The following is an 18,585-nucleotide window of genomic DNA, read 5'->3' on the forward strand; positions in this document are numbered from 1 at the left end:
TGGTGCTGTGGAATGTTTTCTGGATTCACGCGTGTAAAGGATGTTGTGAATTTTCAGGTGCTGCAGACGGTCATGGAGTCCCTAGGCGTCCTGTTCAGGGCCGAACGATCTGCAGTCATGCACGCTGCTGAAAAGCTATAACTTGAGTTCCCTGTGACCCCTAGTGACCTCACTGCAGCGCGGTGCCATACCTAGACAGTACGTTTGAGACCATAATGCAGCTTTTGTCTGTCTCCAGTTAACCATTCAGCTGTTTAAATGTCCTTCTTCAGCCAAGGGATCCACCCACTGGCTCAATTGTAAAATTTCTGTTTCGTTAAACTGATTAAATTGTTAGTTGTTAGTGTGTTGTGGGGAAAAAAATGCGGCAAAGCTCACGCCCATGCACTCCGCTTCCATATTTGATTTGCAACTATTTATGATTTGGTTTTTGCAGTTTGCACATATAATCAAGAATAAACTGTTTAATTAATCTGTGAAGGATTGTGCCTGCGTAATGAGGCTGCTCGGGTAAATATCACGGTCTGATCGGGGGTGGCGGTGAACGTGTGCATCAGGAATCAGGACTGATGTCTTCTGCATTGAGTTTGCACGTGCAAACATGTTTGTCACCTGCGATAGTAGCTAAATAAATGCTATTTTTAGGGCATAAAATTGTCCTGTCCGTTAGCAGAATGCATACGCAACAATCAATTCTCCGATGTGGGAAAGCGAGAGAGCGAGATTCATGCTGGGGCCCTTGCAGTTGCCATGGCAACGCCGACTGCGGCCTACCTTGCCAGAGCGGTGCGCTTGAAGCCTGCGCCAGATTTCCTGATCTCACAAAAGCCCTGTGGGAACATTTAGCCCTTGAATTGTTTCCCCCTCTGGCATGACTGGCGGACAACACTAGCACCACATCTACCCCCACCCCCCCCGTCCCCCATGTTGCCATTAAACCCCGCCCCCCCCCCCACGATTCTTCAGCCACCCAAGAGAACCCCCCCCTTCCCCCTTTCATCCTCTGGGATAATGGCCACCTGTGAAAGTCAAGAGGGCAGCTCCGAAGCTAGAACTGTGCAATCATATCTTTCCAGAAAATGCGCGTTGTTTCAGGCTATTGCAGTCAACAGCTTTTCCCTAATGTAAGCTAAGAAGAAAATTCAATATGACTAAATATTGGAGCCCGTTTCCCTCTGTTTCACTATGCATACACAGTTAGTGTGCCCATCTGTAGCCTGTCGCTTTTGGTTTTCCTTTGTGCATAACAGCTGACGATGATTTCTGAATGCTATGGTCTTACAATTAGGATGTAACTCAGCTATTTACAGAATCGCCCCCAAACACCGAAACAGGAGCTAAAGATGCCGCAGCTGGTCAGCGCCGAACCAGTCTGGAAGGAGAATTTTAAAAGTGCTCACCTTGCTTCTTGTGGGTTTTTTTTCTTGCTTTTTTTTTTTTTGGGGGGGGGGGTACTTTTATCAGACTGCTGAAATTATCAGTGATCTTATTGAGTTTGGAAGGAGTACCTCCTGAAACGTACATTCCAGCGGAAATTAGCAAAGTCCTACACCAGGGTGCTTCCAGTGGTCAGATTTTTATTGATGCTACCAGAAAACACCTGAATCAGATGATAGCAAGACCAAAGAACCCCCCCCCCCCCCCATCAAGATTTGTGCAGAATATGACTGTGATACACTCGCAAAATGCAAATGTGGATTCCCGTCATTGCAGACGCAACAGGAACATTGTCTTTGCATTGTTTTGACAGCCTGCATGTATGTGTGACGTGGGTTTGCTCATGCTTCTGAATGCCTTCTGGGGGGGATTTTTCACAGTAGCCACTGAGCTGGGGATATGATGAGATGTGAATCCGCCCAGCCTCCATCGTTCAGCATTGTTCTGTGCCTTTCAGCATGTCTTAGGGAGAAGAGAAGCGGTGCTTCTCCGAGATTAAAGAAATATGTACGAATCTTAAAAGTTTCGGGTCATTCTGGGCTTGAGAAATGAGCCCTTTCTTTGTTATTGAGGTGGATGTTTGGTCTCGCTTCTCCAAAATCTCCTGTGTCTCGGGACTCAGTAATGCCCCCTGTTGTAATCATATAATTGGAATCATCACGCTCATCAAAAGTTCTAATGCTTTCTTTCCATTTAAGGCGTAATTAGGTGTTAATTGAAAGGCACCTAGAAAATGGCCATGAATTCTTTGGGCCAGACGGATTTGAGTTGCCATTGTCTTAAGCTCGGAAAGGTTAATTACATGGGAAGAGACATAGAAGCTCTGAAATCTGACTGCAGCCCACCGTCAGCCTGCAGATGCGTTATGGGCTGCATATGGCTCATGCTGTCCACTTTCCTGACCCTTGTTCTCCCTCCCCAGGTGCCTGTCCTGTGTGAAGAGCCCCTTCCCTTGTAACTGGTGTAAATACCGGCACATCTGCACCAACAATCTGGCCGACTGCTCCTTCCACGAGGGACGCGTGAGCAACATGGAGGTATGGTGCATGGAGGCTCCGGTCGGGCGCTGGGGGGCACAGTATCGCTGCAGCCCGGCCCCTGTGACCCGGGGCAGCCTGTGGGTGAGGCCTAACCTGGTCGTGACCCGGTGAGCACTGGGTCGCGGCCCCTGCCCGCCTCCCACACTGTCCCCATTGTCCCCTCCCCCCGTAATCGCACCTTTGATGGTGGCTCTACCACATGTCACCATTCTTGCTCGGAGGGTCAGCCACTGTTGGCTGATGCCCCCCCCCCCCCTTTCTTCCTTTCCCTTTTAGTTGCAGCTTGGTTCCTTTGTCCTTTTCTGCGATAGGCATCTATTCAAAAGCAAAAATCATTAAATTTAGCCCGCTTTCTGAAGGAGAGGCAGAAAGGTTCTCTGAGTTTTCCCAGCCCCGGAGAGCCCCAAAGAGAGGCAGTCGATAAAAGTAGGTCATGGAGTTGTACATGGTATTTCTTTATTCCGGTAACATCTCATTTAGCTGTCTCCTTTGCTCAGGCAGTGAGGCTGACATGGTTCGGCACAGAGGTCAGGGTGCTGCACTCCAGTCACGCATTACTAGCTCCTGGTTAGCTGGCTGAGGTTCTTTTTGCTTCCCCACTCAGATTAGGCACAACTCCCAACGAGAAACTGTTGACCAAGAGCACAGAAGTTTATGGCTCTCGATGGGCAAAAGCCTAGAATCTCTGAGCTGGAAAAGTAATGAAACTTCATACTTTAACCATAGGGGGTTGTGATCATAGTTCATAGCTGACCTGCTATTTTAGTTTCATACCTGCAGTGTTTGCCACGGATAAGGTCTGTGTCAACCTGAGAGGTGTACCTCTAATCCCGCTGTGATTCTGAACTGCATGCCGTCCCTCTCTTCCTCATCTAACGACGGCGACCAGACTCCTAAGCAAAAGACAAAATGCTGTTATACATCTAATAACTGCATTTATAGGTTTGTGGAGCTACACGAATCGTGGTCATAACATGACCTGGGTATCCCAAAATGTTTGCCGTAATTACACTAAAAAGTACGCCTGTTAGTAAATGGCAATCGCACATTACATTAGTGCTTTGCAGGGTGTCGTATCAGGTTCTCTTCTTTTGGAATCATTAGGGTTTGCCAGCTACAAAACAGGGCATTAGCTGGACAATTAAGATGCTGACAGCATAATGTCAATAGCTGTCATTCTGAGATAAACATTTTATGATGGAGTATCATTTGTTAATATAGCAGGTAGCAGCCAGCTCTGTTTGTTTACGGTGTCGATATCTAGATGAAGCAGAGGCTTCCCTTACGCTCTATTGTTAATGGTGATAAACGTGTTAATATGTGAGCCGCGTTTAATGGCATGTTAAGTGTTGCTCTTTTTAGCATAACTAAAAAACGCTGTGCGTTTCATCGTTGACCAGAGAATCGCAGCTCTTCAGCTAGACTCTAACTGTTAGGTGTTCAGTGAAAGGCAGACTGGCCCGAAGTGCAGTGATGCAGGGTTTTCTTCCAGCGTGTGGCTCTGAGGTAAGACAGTGCTGGTGTGACTGCATGTGATTTTTCTGTCCCTTGGGTGTGGAAGGTCTGACTTGGCCGTGTTTCCTGTGAGTGACAGTGACATAATTGTCCTACTAACTGCTAAGATTTATAAGGCATCTCTCCCCCCCCCCCCCCCCCCCTCCCCCCACCCACCCTGCCCCTCCCCCTCCATCTCCCCTCTCGGTGCCTCAGAACACATTGATTTCACACTCGAGTAGATTTCAGACCCAGTTCAGTAGCCCAGGGCTCATGCGAAGGCTGCAGCTGCGACTGCTACAGCTGTGTTAGGCAAGTGTGTGTGTGTGTGTGTGTGTGTGTGTGTGTGGGCAGGCACATGTTGGGTAGGGAATTCCTTAATGTCAACACAAAGGGCGTCGCTGGGGCTCAGGAGCAGCATGCTTGTTTTTTAGTGCCCCCCCCATAAAGAACACATAAAAACAACCCAAATCGCATTTGCAATACCCCTGCCTATGGCTCTCTGATCACGAGGACCTTCGTTTGCTTGTAAATGCTGATGGTTTGACTGATTCCCCGAACTGCGCTTTGATGCAATTGCACTTATTTTCCTGGATTAAAACAGACCCTTCAGCCGCTCATAAACTCCATGTTTAGAAAGTTTAGAGTCGAATTGGCCCAGTTATTACTGCCTCCAGCCTCTGTTTGGTTACATTATTAAAAAAAGTGGCAGTCGCTTATTCTTTTATTGGTCTCTATCAAGCCTTGAAGTAATCTCAGTGACTTTTATGGTTCCTGTGATCATACTTTTCCGACAACGACTGAGAGGCCATATTGGTTTAGCCACAAGCGACTGACTTGAGTAACCCTATTAAGTACCTATTTTGAGCATATCTTTCATTGACGTGCAAGCAGTAACTATAAATAATCAATAAATAACCAATAAATAATCAATAAATAACCAATAAACTTCTCAGTTTCATTTTTTGGCACATTTACTGAAAATTCACAGTAACCGTTTCTCAGTGAGTTTGTTTGCATTTTAAATTCAGCGTGTAAAGCTTGCTGGTTAGAATCGGATGGTGAGACATTTTGTTAATCCCGTCTAAGTGAATTTGCCGTCCATTGTCATAGGTTTGCAGAGGAGCTAGAGGTTAATTGAAACTGATATGCTGACTGAATGGATGCATATCAGCGGATAATGAGCGACGGAGGTAAAGACGGGATAATTTGCCAGGTAATGAGTAACTAATATTGGCGTTATATAAGAATAACCCACACAGTTCGCATCCACCTTAATACATGAAAAAAATCCCCCCCTGAATGGTGTAGGGGGGTGAGCATGAAGATAGGAGGAATTAACAGAAAGGAAGAAAAGCCCCCCCTCTCTTTCTGCGCGAGCCGGGAGAAACGCATTGCCTTGGGCTTTTGGCACATTTTAATTTTACACTTAACTGAACATCAAAGAGATGCCCTATCTGTGCTTATCAGACCACGCCAGCAGCGACGCAGGGACGTGCCAGTCACCCGCCCGGCCTGCCCACCCGCTCACTCCCCCCCCCCCCCAGTACGGGCATTTCCAATCTCCTTATCTCCTCTGGAAAAAGAGTTACTCAGCGAAAATCAGTGACTCACACACTGTTGATACAGGAGGGATAATGTTGGAGAAACAGGCCAGTGTACACTCCTGCACACACACTCAGACACACACACATACACACTCGCACACATTTATAAAATCAAGCATTATATAAGTCTAATTAAACATCTATTCTAAGCTCTGCATTTTCTCATGGTAGTTTGAAAGAAAAAGTAAATCCGTAATCACATTTGTTTTGCAGTAGTGACCTCCTTTCGTCAGATATCAGAATGGCTGCCTGAAATCATCGTCTCTGCGTCCTCCTTGGACTGCTGACTGCTGGACCGAAGTGCAGCTCTCCCCAGCTACAGCGGGGCTCTCAGCTCTCAGACACTGGGGCCAACTTGGCTCTGGGTTCAAGTACAGCTTTAGCGTAGCCACCAATGCTCCAGGGGTTGGCTCAAGCGCAGGCCGGGGATGCAACCTCCTGGCTGAGAGCAGGTCCGCCGGCCCCCCAGCAATACCCAGACTGCACGGGCTTCGGTAATCCACAACACAGCGGCTTGCTTTATGGTGGGAGTCTGCCAGAGCAAGAGGGTAGCTAACTTTAACTTCAGGCGTCTTCCGCTAAGATCCTGCCAAGAATGAAAACAAGACCCATTATGGTGTCTTAACAGAGGAGGGAACGACGATTAGGTGGTCAGACCATGGCTCTGGTGAGTTTCTACCCCCTCATCTGAGCCACCTTCCCCCAAACTTTGAAAGTTGCAGTTTCCGTGGAGTAATGTCTAGCATGTTGTCTTGTCCCGCTGTTAATTTCACACTGTGTTGGCTACACAGCTCCTCGGAGTAGAAGAAAGTGAGCCGGAGTACCGGCCATGATTGGCCGAGTAAGAAAAGTTCAGTCTTACTTGACGCTTAGTAATCTGAATGTTTGGCATGGATGAAAGTTGGAATTGTTAAAGACGGGCCCAAAAATAACTGAATTCATGAATATTAATCATGGGAATGTTATGACTTCCTGTGGGTTGCAGAGCAGTTTGAACAGCGAGGAGTGAGCAGTAACAAAAAGCCAGGAGGTAGGCCTGAACTGCCACCTAGCCCTAATAGGGCTTCCACTTTGGAGTCTCTTTTATAGTCCTGGATTCAATTGTTGTGGTTGTGTTTTATTGGCAGAGAAACGGTCCTCATTTATCCCACATAAACTGGTTTGCTGGTTTAACCATTACAGCGACATGCAGTCACTGCCACTCGTGGCTCTCAGACTGCAGGTGCTTTCTGTATTAGTTGTCAGTCATTCTGCTTTTCTGTTCTTCTCCATGGCTTCTTCAGAGTAAACAGTTCTTATATGAACAGATCCATCCCCCCCGAAATCTCCCGGCTATCTCTGACGTCTCTATGCGCTGCTGATGCCGTGGGTGCAGAAAGCATCCAGTATCATTACGCATTCTCCTTACCGTTAATTACAACAACAAAATATAATCACTCTGCTCTATTTGTTAACCTTAAAAGGAGCCTCTTGTTGTTCCTATGAGATCCAGCTGCGGAATTGGTCGCCGCTGCGAGTGCAAAGACTCGCTTTCGCGTCGCGTCGACCATTCCCAAAGCACCGGGGGATCGAGAAGAGCCTCACTCCCCCCCCAACACTGCTAACCAGTCCCCTTGGCGCCGTGTCTCTGTGGGAAGGTCCTTTATTAATGAGTGGCGGGCCGGTAATTAATTGAGGGATGAGTGACAGAGGAGCCATTAGTCCCACAGGAAGTGTGGCAGGGGGCCCAGGGCTCGGGTGGGGAGTGATCCTCCAGATCAGGGCTACGACAGCTCCAGCAGGCAGGAAGTGGCTCGGCGTGTGTCTGTCGCCAAAAAGCCATTTGGGGGCCCATTCCTCAGCAGCGCGGCTCGGCCTTTACGGCCTGCGTCTGGAGCTCCTGCTCTGCCTCGCCTGGCCGTGCCTGACTTTCCAGGGTAAAATAGCAAAGTGACAGGGCGCTTTTGCACTTACACCATCTTGTCTCGTTGCCGCTTGCTGGTGCGGACTGTAGAGGTTTAAGGTCCTCGCAGAGTCCTCACCTGCTGCTGCTTATAGCACAAGCCGGAAATGTCCTACAGCTGCAGCACACAAGCTGGGATTTTGGTGATGAATAGGAGCTAAACTAACATTTTCCAGAATAACAGAAGACAAGTGATGTGATAGAGAAAATGAAGAACAAACAATGCACCAACTGAATGAAAATATCCCATATGAAGTAATACTTATATGGCAATAAAATAATCAAAATAGTTTGATAATAGAGTACTGAGACTGAACGCTGCAATACTTTAAAGATGCACGAAATTCGGTTCAAATAATGCATGTAAAATTTCACTTCTGCAGAATGTCTTCATCAACAAAGACATATATTTTGCCTGTCAAATGTATTAATTCATGAGCTTGCTTAGACTTCATTCTGCCGCCTACAGTCTGACATGGGGCTGTATTCCATTACTACATCCTAATTAATGCTGCGTCGTTGAAGTTCCAAAACTGTGAATCTGTGTATCACATTTTTGCTATTATTCATAAACGTGATGTATAGCGTAGATAGTGTCCATAATTGAATATGATGGTGAATTTAAGAAGCCCTGAAAGCTTGATGGAAGATACCTGGGCAGAAACATAGCTGGGGATTAATAAGGAAATTACCTCTTTGTGCTACCTGTGTTGCTGTTATTCAGTAAGTGTTTGAGCCGTTATCCATCTTGAATTGCAGCACTTTCGGGTCTTGGTGTGTCGACACCAAAAGCCGGCTCGCACAGGCAATGCTTCAGTGTTAATGCGTGGCACTGCGCTACCCCCGGAAATGCTATGTGCCCTGTCACTTTCACAACTGCCCTGTAGGAGGCGCTACTGGAATGGGAAGATAAGCAGGGAGCGTTGCCGGTACGAGTGTTTTTCTGTAGCATTTTTATCAAAACATTTGGTTATTTTTTTCTTTCCCCCCCGCCAGACGAAAGCAGGAAATTTTATAGCATATAAAGTTAATGAGATTAATGGCCAAACTGAGAGGGATGAAGAGAGAGACGGAACAAGTAAACAAAGGAAGGAAAAGTGTGAGTGAATAGTGATGTTTCCAGGCTCCACACCAAGGGTGCGCAGAATGTTGTGTTTGGGGTCAGTTCATGAGTTTGTCAAGTGTGTGTTTGTGTTTGTGGTCAGTTGGCAAACACACAAACGTGTGTGTGTGTGTGTGTGTGTGTGTGTGTGTGTGTGTGTGTGTGTGTGTGTGTGTGTGTGATTCCAAAACCTGTTTGGCCTTGTGGGCACATCTTTTGGTCACTTTCATATATATATAAATCTGTGAATGCAATCAAGAAACTAAAAATGCCAAAACTCTTTTGTCTATTTTGTTTGATCACTTGTGGTTAGGATTAGGGCTGGGTAGAGGATACAGTTGTCATTGTCAGGATTTGGGTTATGCCCACAGAAATTAATGGATGGTCCCCACTAAGATGGATCCTTGAGCAATGTAAGTGTGTGTGCGCGCGCATTTGTATGGTCAGTCTGTAAGGATGAATGCCCATGAGCTTGTGTGTGTGCATATGTGCTGCACCAAGGGTAGTGATTTTTAATGTTTCAACAGAGAAAAGTGCTTAGCTTTGTAATAACTGGGATCTGCACAATAAGGTTAATGGAAACACTGTCAACAGGCTGTAAACTGCCAAGTCTGTCTTAATGGGGTGCTAATCAGCACCAGGGAAACGGCCTTCTGGGGGAGAAGAGGGGGGAAAGCAGCTGGTGGAGAAATGGGTCCGTCAGAGGCGTGCCGCTCTTTATGGAAGCACTTTCACAGCGACGTGTGTCGCCACACTGGCTCCGGCGAGATGCACTGCCTGGCTTTTTACGGCCGCATTGCCGTCAGCAGTCTGAAGGAGGCGTCTTCAAAGGAGCGTGTTGTGGTCACTTGGTTTACTGTAGTTCATAAAATGCCAAGAAAATGAATTGTGATTAATTCAATTGAATTAAGGAAGGAAGCAGATTTTATGTTCATTGTTCACGTATGTCTGTGTAAACGAATGATACAAATGGTTCACTTGCGAAGTTGAGTCGGCTATGAGTTTCACACCAAATCGTTTCTTCTTTGGACGTTTTTGTTTTTCTTGTAACAGTGTGTAAACATTCTCTTTCGTTCTGAAGCGTTTATCACGTTTACACTGTAAGATTGGCTTTGATCTTTTTTTGCGGCTGAGCTGTTGGGGCAAACTGCTGCCACCAGTGTTGCGCCGGCCGACGGTCTGGGAGTCGCGCACGCAGTGCATGCGAGCGCCGGCGTCGCCTCCCGCCACTGTCTAGCTAGCAGGCCGAACGCGGCCCGCCGAACACCCAGCTACCAGCTTATCTGTCGCCTTCACAGCCAAGTCGAACGAACCATTTATCTCGCGCTTGTTCCACTGGTACCCCGCGACTAATTAGAGCTTGTTAATGAGGACGAGCGGTAGGGAGCTGGGGCGACACCGGTACCTGGGGGCTGGGGGTGCCGCAGCATTCCTTTGACGGGAATCCCAGCACTCAGAGCCGTCAAATTTAAAAAAGTACGAACAATGGAGCCGAAGTGGGTCTTTCTTGCAAATAGTCGGTGTGTAATATGACGTGAGAATGAGTCTTCAGTGCGGGACACCAGTGGCTCGCAGTCCCAGCTTAGCCTCCCTTGCCCAGCTGCGCCGTTTTCCCTGGGGAGTACCGAAGGGGTTCACGCATTCCTCGGCAGGGCCTCTGGGGTTGGAATGGGCTCTTTGCTCATAGGTCAAGGCCCTATTTTACAACGTGACACAACGAGAGAAACCTAGCGCCATTAGGGTCTGGTGTCTACACCATTTAGCCAGGAAGGCTAGAGACGGGTTCTGCCTCAGACCTTCCCATGAAATGTTGGTAGAAGTAAATGGGCCCAGTAATTATATGCATGCATTCTCATTCTGCATGGGGGGCAGTCAGCGGAGGGGGGGCCTTCCCAGGTAGAGTGTCATTAGTAATAAAAATCTGCACCCGGTGGGATCTGGGGTACAGAGCCGCGATCGTACATTAAGGAGACCGAAGCGTCGTCCTGTCTCGCTCGTGCGACTAATGAAGGTAGCGGCTCGCGGGCGCAATGGCTGAGCCGCCCTTCCTCGGGGCCCAGACAGCGCCATTTGTAAATTAAAAATGGTGAGAACTATTATGTTCCATTACATGTCACTACCAGCGATGGATTACTGGCGCAGTAATTCGGCGAATGAAAAATGTCCTTTGGATGTTTTCAGGCTCTTTTGCTAATGGGCGCTGCACCTTTAGCGCGCCTCACCCACCGGTGTGTGCCGAGGAGCAGCTCGGGTGGCCCTCCGCGATGCTCGTCGAGGAGACGCTGCTTAAGCATATTGACGGTAACCGGAGATGTCGGCCATTAAATTAGGCCTCCCTCGAGCTATGAGGACGTGACCCGTCTTAAAACAGGACAGCGGGAGACAAAATGGCGTCCGGCTGGCGGCGCTGTCATGAGCTTCTCTGGTTACTGCTGAAACGCTTCTAATGAATCTGTGGAAAAGCCATGAGTCACGGACAGCGGACAGCGGATCTGCCGCCACAGAGACGTGCATGAAGCAGGGGCATATTTGGCTGCTGCAGACCGACGGTCTCCTGCCGTCACGCCCAGGAGAGAGGGAGTCCTTGTTCTTTTTAGTCCATTGGATGCGATATCCCTCTAGGGGACTTGCCGCAGCCCTGATTTGACCCGAGATGTGACGGCCGGGGCAACTGGATTAAGTCACCCAAGCTGTCAAATCTATCAGTGGCATGTTGCCGATGCTGCATTTTAAGGCTTTGGTTAAATATGTTTTTTTTATACTTGAATACCTTTTATTTTTTTAATGTGTTTTGCAGCCATTGGAGAGAAGGTCTCTTGGGAATGAGTGGCAGTGATATATTGGTCCTATTTGCAAGGCAAAGGATCACGCGAGCAGTGAAATATAAAAAAGTAATTAATGTTGACTGTAATGATTCACATCAATTACTACATGTATTTATTACATATTAGGAATAGATATGGAAGGAAGTCAATTCCCATTTACAGGGAGAGATATTTGAATAAATACCACATTAATGTTAATGCAAATTAATATTAATGCAAAATGAACAATGACATTGTTTTGGGAATTGATCCCTAAGATTTATTTACATGTTTTTTTTTTTTTAGCGCATTTGGCAGTGACTTTCTAGGGAAGCGTTCCTTGGTGTCATCTTGGTGTTGCTCACTAATATGACATGACAGGTTACTAGGGTATGGACCATATCAACCATTAAAACCAGTACAAGATCATCAACATCTCCAGCTGCCCCCGCCAGTGAAAGTATACTCTTGACCCAGGCGAGACATGACTGTGATTTGATGTGATGTCATGTCAATATACAAACCCATGCAATCAGGGTGCCTGCGTAGAGATTTACAACCGAAGTTGCGTCATCGTTAGTGCGGAGCTGCGTCTGCGGACTGCGGATCCTGCTGCCGTCTGGACCTCTGCCTTGATTTATTACTTCTTGACTGGCAAATTGCTTTTTACGGCCGCCCTGATTGTGCCTTCGGAGTTAAACAGATAACACATCATAGTAAATATCCCTTTAATGTATGGCCTCTTTCCTGTGGAGATCCAGGTGAAGCTTCTCCCAACGTCGCTAGGGACGTGGTCTTTGTTGGAAGCCCACATCACATGACCAGCTAGGGGCAGGCATGCAGGACTGTAGAAGACATTCATTTCCCGCTCCATCAGTACGATTTTGGAGGGTCCTGTGGCTCGTGAGGTCTTTGATGGCTCCAGCAGCTATGTAATGGGAATTTTAAATGGTCAGAAAATGCTGCGTGTGTTTGCATGTCACGTCCAGCTCTGGGATGCATACATCTCTTTCGGTTTCTACAATTTAATATGTATCAGCCGTGTTGGAGATCTTCCTTTGGTCTCGTTGTCAACACCCGAGATCCCCGTCATGCTAAGCACATGGGGCTTTTACCCCCAGTTTGCATTAGAGTAATGACCAAAAAGCCGAATCGCTCCCAGCTGGTGTTTAAGATCTTTTTGTCCGTAAAATAATTACACAGTGCTTGTTAGCAATAATCATGCCTCATTGTTAATACTGATGAATAAAGTTTAATCAGCTGAAGCTAACTGAGCCATTGAGCTATTGAAATATACTACTTCCTTGATTTTGTTCATAATAACAACGGTTCATTTCAGGTCATTATCTGGAGACTTCATCGGCCCTGAGATCTTTTTTTTCCTTCTCCCACCTTCTCTCGATCTAGGGCTGTCCACAGATCTTGCCCATCAATGACATCCTGGTACCCGCTGGCGTGATTCGCCCGATCACGCTGCGCGCCCGCAACCTGCCTCAGCCTCAGTCAGGCCAGAAGAACTACGAGTGCGTCTTCAACATCCAAGGCAAGGTGCAGCGCATCCCGGCTGTGCGCTTCAACAGCTCCTGCATCCAGTGCCAGAACACCTCGGTAAGGCCCGCCGGGAATGCTGACCAGTCACGTGTAACCCTTCCCTCCTCGGTTCTCTGAGCACAGAGGGGACTGCCCGGCTTGATTTATAAGCCAGCCGGGCAAGCATCTACTTAGAGAACAGGGTGTTTGTGAACCATGTTTATTTGAGCAGCAGAAACCAGATCGCTGTGCTCAGACCAGGAATATCAAAGACGAGTCAAGGGGAACTGTCCAGTGACTCGCAGGTCATGGAAAACTTCATTCTGAAAATCAGTAGCGAAATCAATACATGGCATTAAAGCCTCTTTGTTTTCTTAAAGCCAATGAAAAATGTGGTATGTCAAAGAGCTGACATTGAGAGTCTCCCCTCTCTCTCCCCATCGCTCCCTCTCCCTCCCTTCCTCTATCTCACATTGATGTTACAGACGGCTGCCTTCTGTGACCCATCTGGTTGTCACAGTAACCCCAGGGAATCTTGTAAAATAATTAGCCAGGCACAGGATGCGGGTCTTAATTTGGTCTGACAATGTGACCCACTGAAAGGGAATGGGGTGGGCAGGGGTGTGGGTGGGACCTGGGCGGGTGGGGGAGGGGGGCGCAGGATTGGGAACCTCTCTGGAGTGAGGGTTCAGCTGGCCTCTGTAGGCTTCTGTCCCCTTCCGGCTGCTGACCCCTGGAGTTCAAAGGTCACCCTGCTGACCTGTGCCCTTTGACAAGGCGATTAATGTCTCCTGGTAATTTAATAATGGGGGATCACGTCTTACACACACACACACACACACACACACACACACACACACACACACACACACACATGGCCCTTCCTTGGCATGCTGGCCAGGATTGATCGTTGTCCTTTTTACCGGTGACACATGCTGCCTTGTGCACTACTTCTCCGCTGCCCGAGGAAGGACCCTGCCGTGAGGAGCAACTGTTGTCCTTTCCTGCACATTCACTCATCTGCTCACACTCATTGCTCTTCCGACTTGGGCCACTCCCACATGCCTCTCAAACCTGTGCCTGTTCTTGCATCAGCATCACCTGTTTGAACCACATGAATAATGTGGCACTGTACCTTTCTGTGTTAACAGTGTGGAATACGCGCAGGTTTGATGAGAACTGTTTACCTACACAGATTGGTATGCATATCAATTACAGTCTGCATAATTAAAATAAGCAGATGGAAAATGCAAATAGTTATGTAATGCGGACATAAGGATGGCATTAGGTACAGCAATTAGCAGGTAGGAATTATTTTATTGGTTGCACAGCGAGCAGCTTGTCACAGATCTCAGCTTTGTTTCATCGCACATCAACCGCCATTCCTGCAGGCTAGAGTTCAGTTATTTGCTGCCTTTTTCTTCCTGGATTTATCAGCCTTTTCACCGAGATTCACCGAGAGGCACACACCCTTCCTCTCTCTCTCACCCTCTCTTTCCCCCGCCCCCCCCCGGGATTGGATGGGATCTTCAGATTAATTGTCGGGCTGATTACCTGTGACAGGGCACAGTATAGCCCATAACTGCTTTCTTTTTCCGTCTCCCTCCCATATTCAGGGAATCTCTCCTGAATAGTGATTCTGAGTTGGGTGCAGATTACACTTGATCTCGGGGAGCAATCCCCCCCCCCCCAATGCAGTCGTCCATACAAGGCAGTGGCTATCAATCAATAGAGCCCAGCCTCGCTCCCACAAAGCTGTAGACGGGTGACTTTGAGGGCATGGGGTCCATGCTAATGTAACTGAATGTCCTTGAAAGGGGCACGCTACAATGAATTTCGTGTCCTTCCTGTCTCTCTTTACATGCACTGATAGCTGTTTGTGGCTCCTTTTTTGTCTTTAAGGTGAGACAGTTGATTTGGAGGAAACCTGATAGCCTGGGCATTGAGGTTCATCCGTTACGCGAGCTCTAGATTGGCACATGCTTGATTGTGAGTTAGAGCTCACCTTGCCGTCGGATCCCAATTTTTCGGCAGAAATCCTGCTTTGCGCTTAACGTCATCTCAAGCTGCTGATCACAGGACAGGCATTGCATGCACCAGGACGGCTCCGGGTGAGCAAATCGCCCAGCTTTGCGGGGATCATCCAGCATTACGGCATCTGTTTAGACAAGGAGTCAGACTGCTCCTCTCTGTCCTTCCTCAGCTAAAGTCATCTGCCCCTTCCTGCACCAACCCCTGCTGACACACGACCTCACTTCACTCTCACTCTCCCCCCGTAAGACTAGCTGCCCAGTAGCCCAGTCAGTGATTTTTTTTTTCCCCCGAATACCCTGAGTATCAGTTTAATATTTTTCCAGCTTTTGGCTTTAGTTGCCCCCGGTTTCGTGTCTTGTGTGCTTCAGGCACCATAGATTCCTTATGGTCCATTTTAACATTGAATTCCAAAGTAGTTTCGGGCCTCGTTTCGTACAGGTATCATTCGGATGTTTTTTTTGCAGTATCTTTAGTGATTAACGTGATCGACAATCCTACAGATAGATTTAACCAGCCATGGCCACGGATGTTTAGGGACCCATAGCATCCTCAGGTTATCCGGATAAATGCTACTGCAGTTGCTACTAGCGAATAGGACGTAATCGCCAAATGCGTTCCGGATCACTTTAGCTACCTTTCCCCAGCGTTTTTCACAATGTGATCTCACCCGTCCTGACACTGGCTTTTCTCTTCAAGCTGTTGACTGTACAATGACTAGTCTTGTACACATTCTGATGGCACCAGCGAGTGAGGCGTCACTGGCTGACAGCCAGCCTTTGCCCTGGCGGAGTGGTCCTCAAAGTGGCTGACAGATCAGAGCCAGCTGACATGTGGCTTCCTTTTCTCTCCAGAGACAGATTCTGACAGAAACAGAATAATAAGCAGTTTGTCTATGGATTTTATCAGTGTCTTTAGCCTGTAGTAGCCTATCAAGCACATGCCACCAGTCCTCATGTCTCAGCCTTGGTCTGCTGACCTGGTTCAAATCTCCGTATGACTGTAAAATAGGCTTTAAAATGCCTCTTGGAATGCATAAAACTCTCATCCCTGGTCCTGGAATTGTTCCAAGCCATTTGGCTTCAGAATGCAAGTTCTTATATAGCAGATCGCAGGGTGGGGTGTTGCAAATGTCAGCTGTAAGTCAACGGAGAAATGATGACCGTGTAGCTGTGCCGATGATATTCCTTTTTTTTCCCTTTTCGAAATAGTTCTGTAGTGGAAGAAGCATGTATTTCTCTCTTCAAGTGAAGAGAATATATATGTATGGTATATTATACATGTAAAGACTGTCCACAGATTATGTTGTACTGAGAAAGGAGCAGTATACTTTAAAAGTGTCGTTTTATGCACGTTTTGTTAAATGCAAGCCATGTCACAATATTATGGGATGTTTCAACCCAGCATGGATTAATAAAAATCTGCGATCTCTTATCGATTTTTTTCTCTCCAGTTTTAGAGGACATTAGATGCATGATTGTGTTTCCCGTTTGCTATCTGAACAGCGTTATCCCTTCCTTGCTGGAAAGCAGGGAGTTTGCACAGTTGTTACGTAAACGCAGCTGTCCATGTTGACGCAGTCCAAACTGCTGGCGCTGCTGGGGATCCTGCCAGGGATCCGGACAGGTACAGTACATTGTTTTTAAAGGGCCAGCGATACCTAAGGGAGATGAGCTGATTCAGCACGTTGCGTGAATTTCACTTTGTTATAGGCGATCCATCGACGCATGCATGTACGGTGCATGTATCAAGGTATGTAGGCACATATGACTAAAGACAGTTATTCGCTAAATTTATTTTACACCAGTGCATCTGAGTTTACACAGATTTCCTCCAGTTCTTTAGAAACTTACCTATAATCCTGTGTTTCCTCCAGTGATGAACTGAATGTGCTAGCATTGTTGACTGTACTTTATTCTATTTGCCAACATTATCGATGTCGTTAAAGCGATTACGATTTTAGTGGAGTCTGAGAGAAATTGGGCCCGAGCTGACGATTTGATTGGTATTTGTGATCTCGGAGGTACAGGAGATCATCGCCAGACTCTGCATATTGTGTTTGTCGTGCTAGAATTGGGCATGAGGCTATACGCATCGGGTCACAAATGTAAATTATTTTCCATGTATTGATTTGTTAGCACACTGCCGAAAGCATGGATTTTATGCCCCATAATCCTGCCTAATACCTCATGCATACAGTTTTCGTTCCTCGTTCTCTCCGTTTGATCTACACTGCAGACGTCAGCAATACACAGCCATTGCCAGAATAAATCTACGTTAAATGGATCCCTTCACCCACGACTAGCTGTTGGCTTTCTATACGGAGGTTCTCTTCTTATACATTTATGCGATTGTCCTGTTATAAGCTGTTAAAATGCGCATGATTTTATGTATTATCAAGGCATATTTTAAAAAGAAAGAAAGAAAAACCCAAAATGATCCTGTGAACGCAGTGTTGCTAAGCACTGATGACCCCTTAGCGACAGACCCCGTTAGCGTTACCCAGGAAACGTGCAGAAGAGGCCTTTTAAACAATGACCAAGTTCTGAACTTCCTCTTGATGGAAAGTGTTCTCACAAAGACTGCTATTATTGTGGATCCCCAGTAGTGCAGCTTTTTGAATGTAAGAAAAGGAAAAGGCACTTAACTGTTATTTTTTCCTTCCCATAGCCCCTGTATACCCGCCTGTCCTCATTATTGTATTATCAGCACAAAGTGCTCAATCAGAGATTCAGTTCAAATTTAGTTCCATTTTGCCTCGTGCTTTTTACTATAAGAATGGCTTTAAATTAGAATACTAACCTCCATGTTAGCCGCTAATTGCAGATCTGCTGGTAGTTCCTGTTCTCCAGCTTAGAAAGTCTCCTTCAGGTGTAGGCATGAGATCTTGCCTTGGGGATGAAGCAGTTGTGCACTTAGACCAGAACAGAGAACTTATGTACCGTCTCCAGTGCTAATGGCATGAGTCGCACCACTGATGGTTAGCATCTGAAATAACCGTTTCTGTGTTCTGTGCTCTTCACCCTTTACACCCAAGTGGTCAGACAGTTGGACGCGAGCCAGAATTTGCGTGTTTATATCAAATAGTGTCCTCTACGTTCATGACCAAAAACATGATGCCTCGTCAGAAGTTGCCTAGGAGGTGTGAAGCACAATGGTTTCTTTTAGATTCGGGGTTCGAAAGCAGAGTCATGTATCATCAGTTTGTTGTGTTTTTTTAAAGCATCCTTTACATTCCTGATTCAGTTGATCTTTTTCAGCCGGGCCAGCAGCTCTATGCACTGTCTCTGATTCCATTGTGTTGCTTTTTCTTAATTGTGAGATTGCAGTGAAACTGATAGCTGTGGATGTTTTTTCCCGAGGTCATTGCAGCGGCTGTCATGGAAAAGGAATGTTTTGGTTTTCCTTGGAACACAACGCTCACCTCAGCTATGATGGAACATGCTCAGCTGTTTTATGGCAAATGCGTTAAAATCATTCATTCCTCATAAGTTTATAATAACTTGTCTTGTCCTGGGCTAAAAGACTAAAAACACATATCTGTTACAGATATATCCACAAGACCAGAATCGTTTTAAGTTGCACCTAATATTTTAAC

At 46.8% G+C, this 18,585-nt stretch overlaps 1 protein-coding gene across 1 annotated transcript in view; it reads left to right on the forward strand.

Annotated features, from left to right (window-relative positions):
- plxna3 (plexin A3) overlaps window positions 1–18,585 on the forward strand; it is a 102,093-nt gene that overhangs the window by 63,696 nt on the left and 19,812 nt on the right. The window contains 2 exon segments of the mRNA XM_049017272.1: window positions 2,360–2,474; window positions 12,834–13,034. Coding sequence (XP_048873229.1) covers window positions 2,360–2,474; window positions 12,834–13,034 — 316 coding nt within the window.

This window comes from Brienomyrus brachyistius, chromosome 6 (assembly GCF_023856365.1).
Source record: "Brienomyrus brachyistius isolate T26 chromosome 6, BBRACH_0.4, whole genome shotgun sequence".
In the NCBI taxonomy this organism is placed as follows: domain Eukaryota; kingdom Metazoa; phylum Chordata; class Actinopteri; order Osteoglossiformes; family Mormyridae; genus Brienomyrus; species Brienomyrus brachyistius.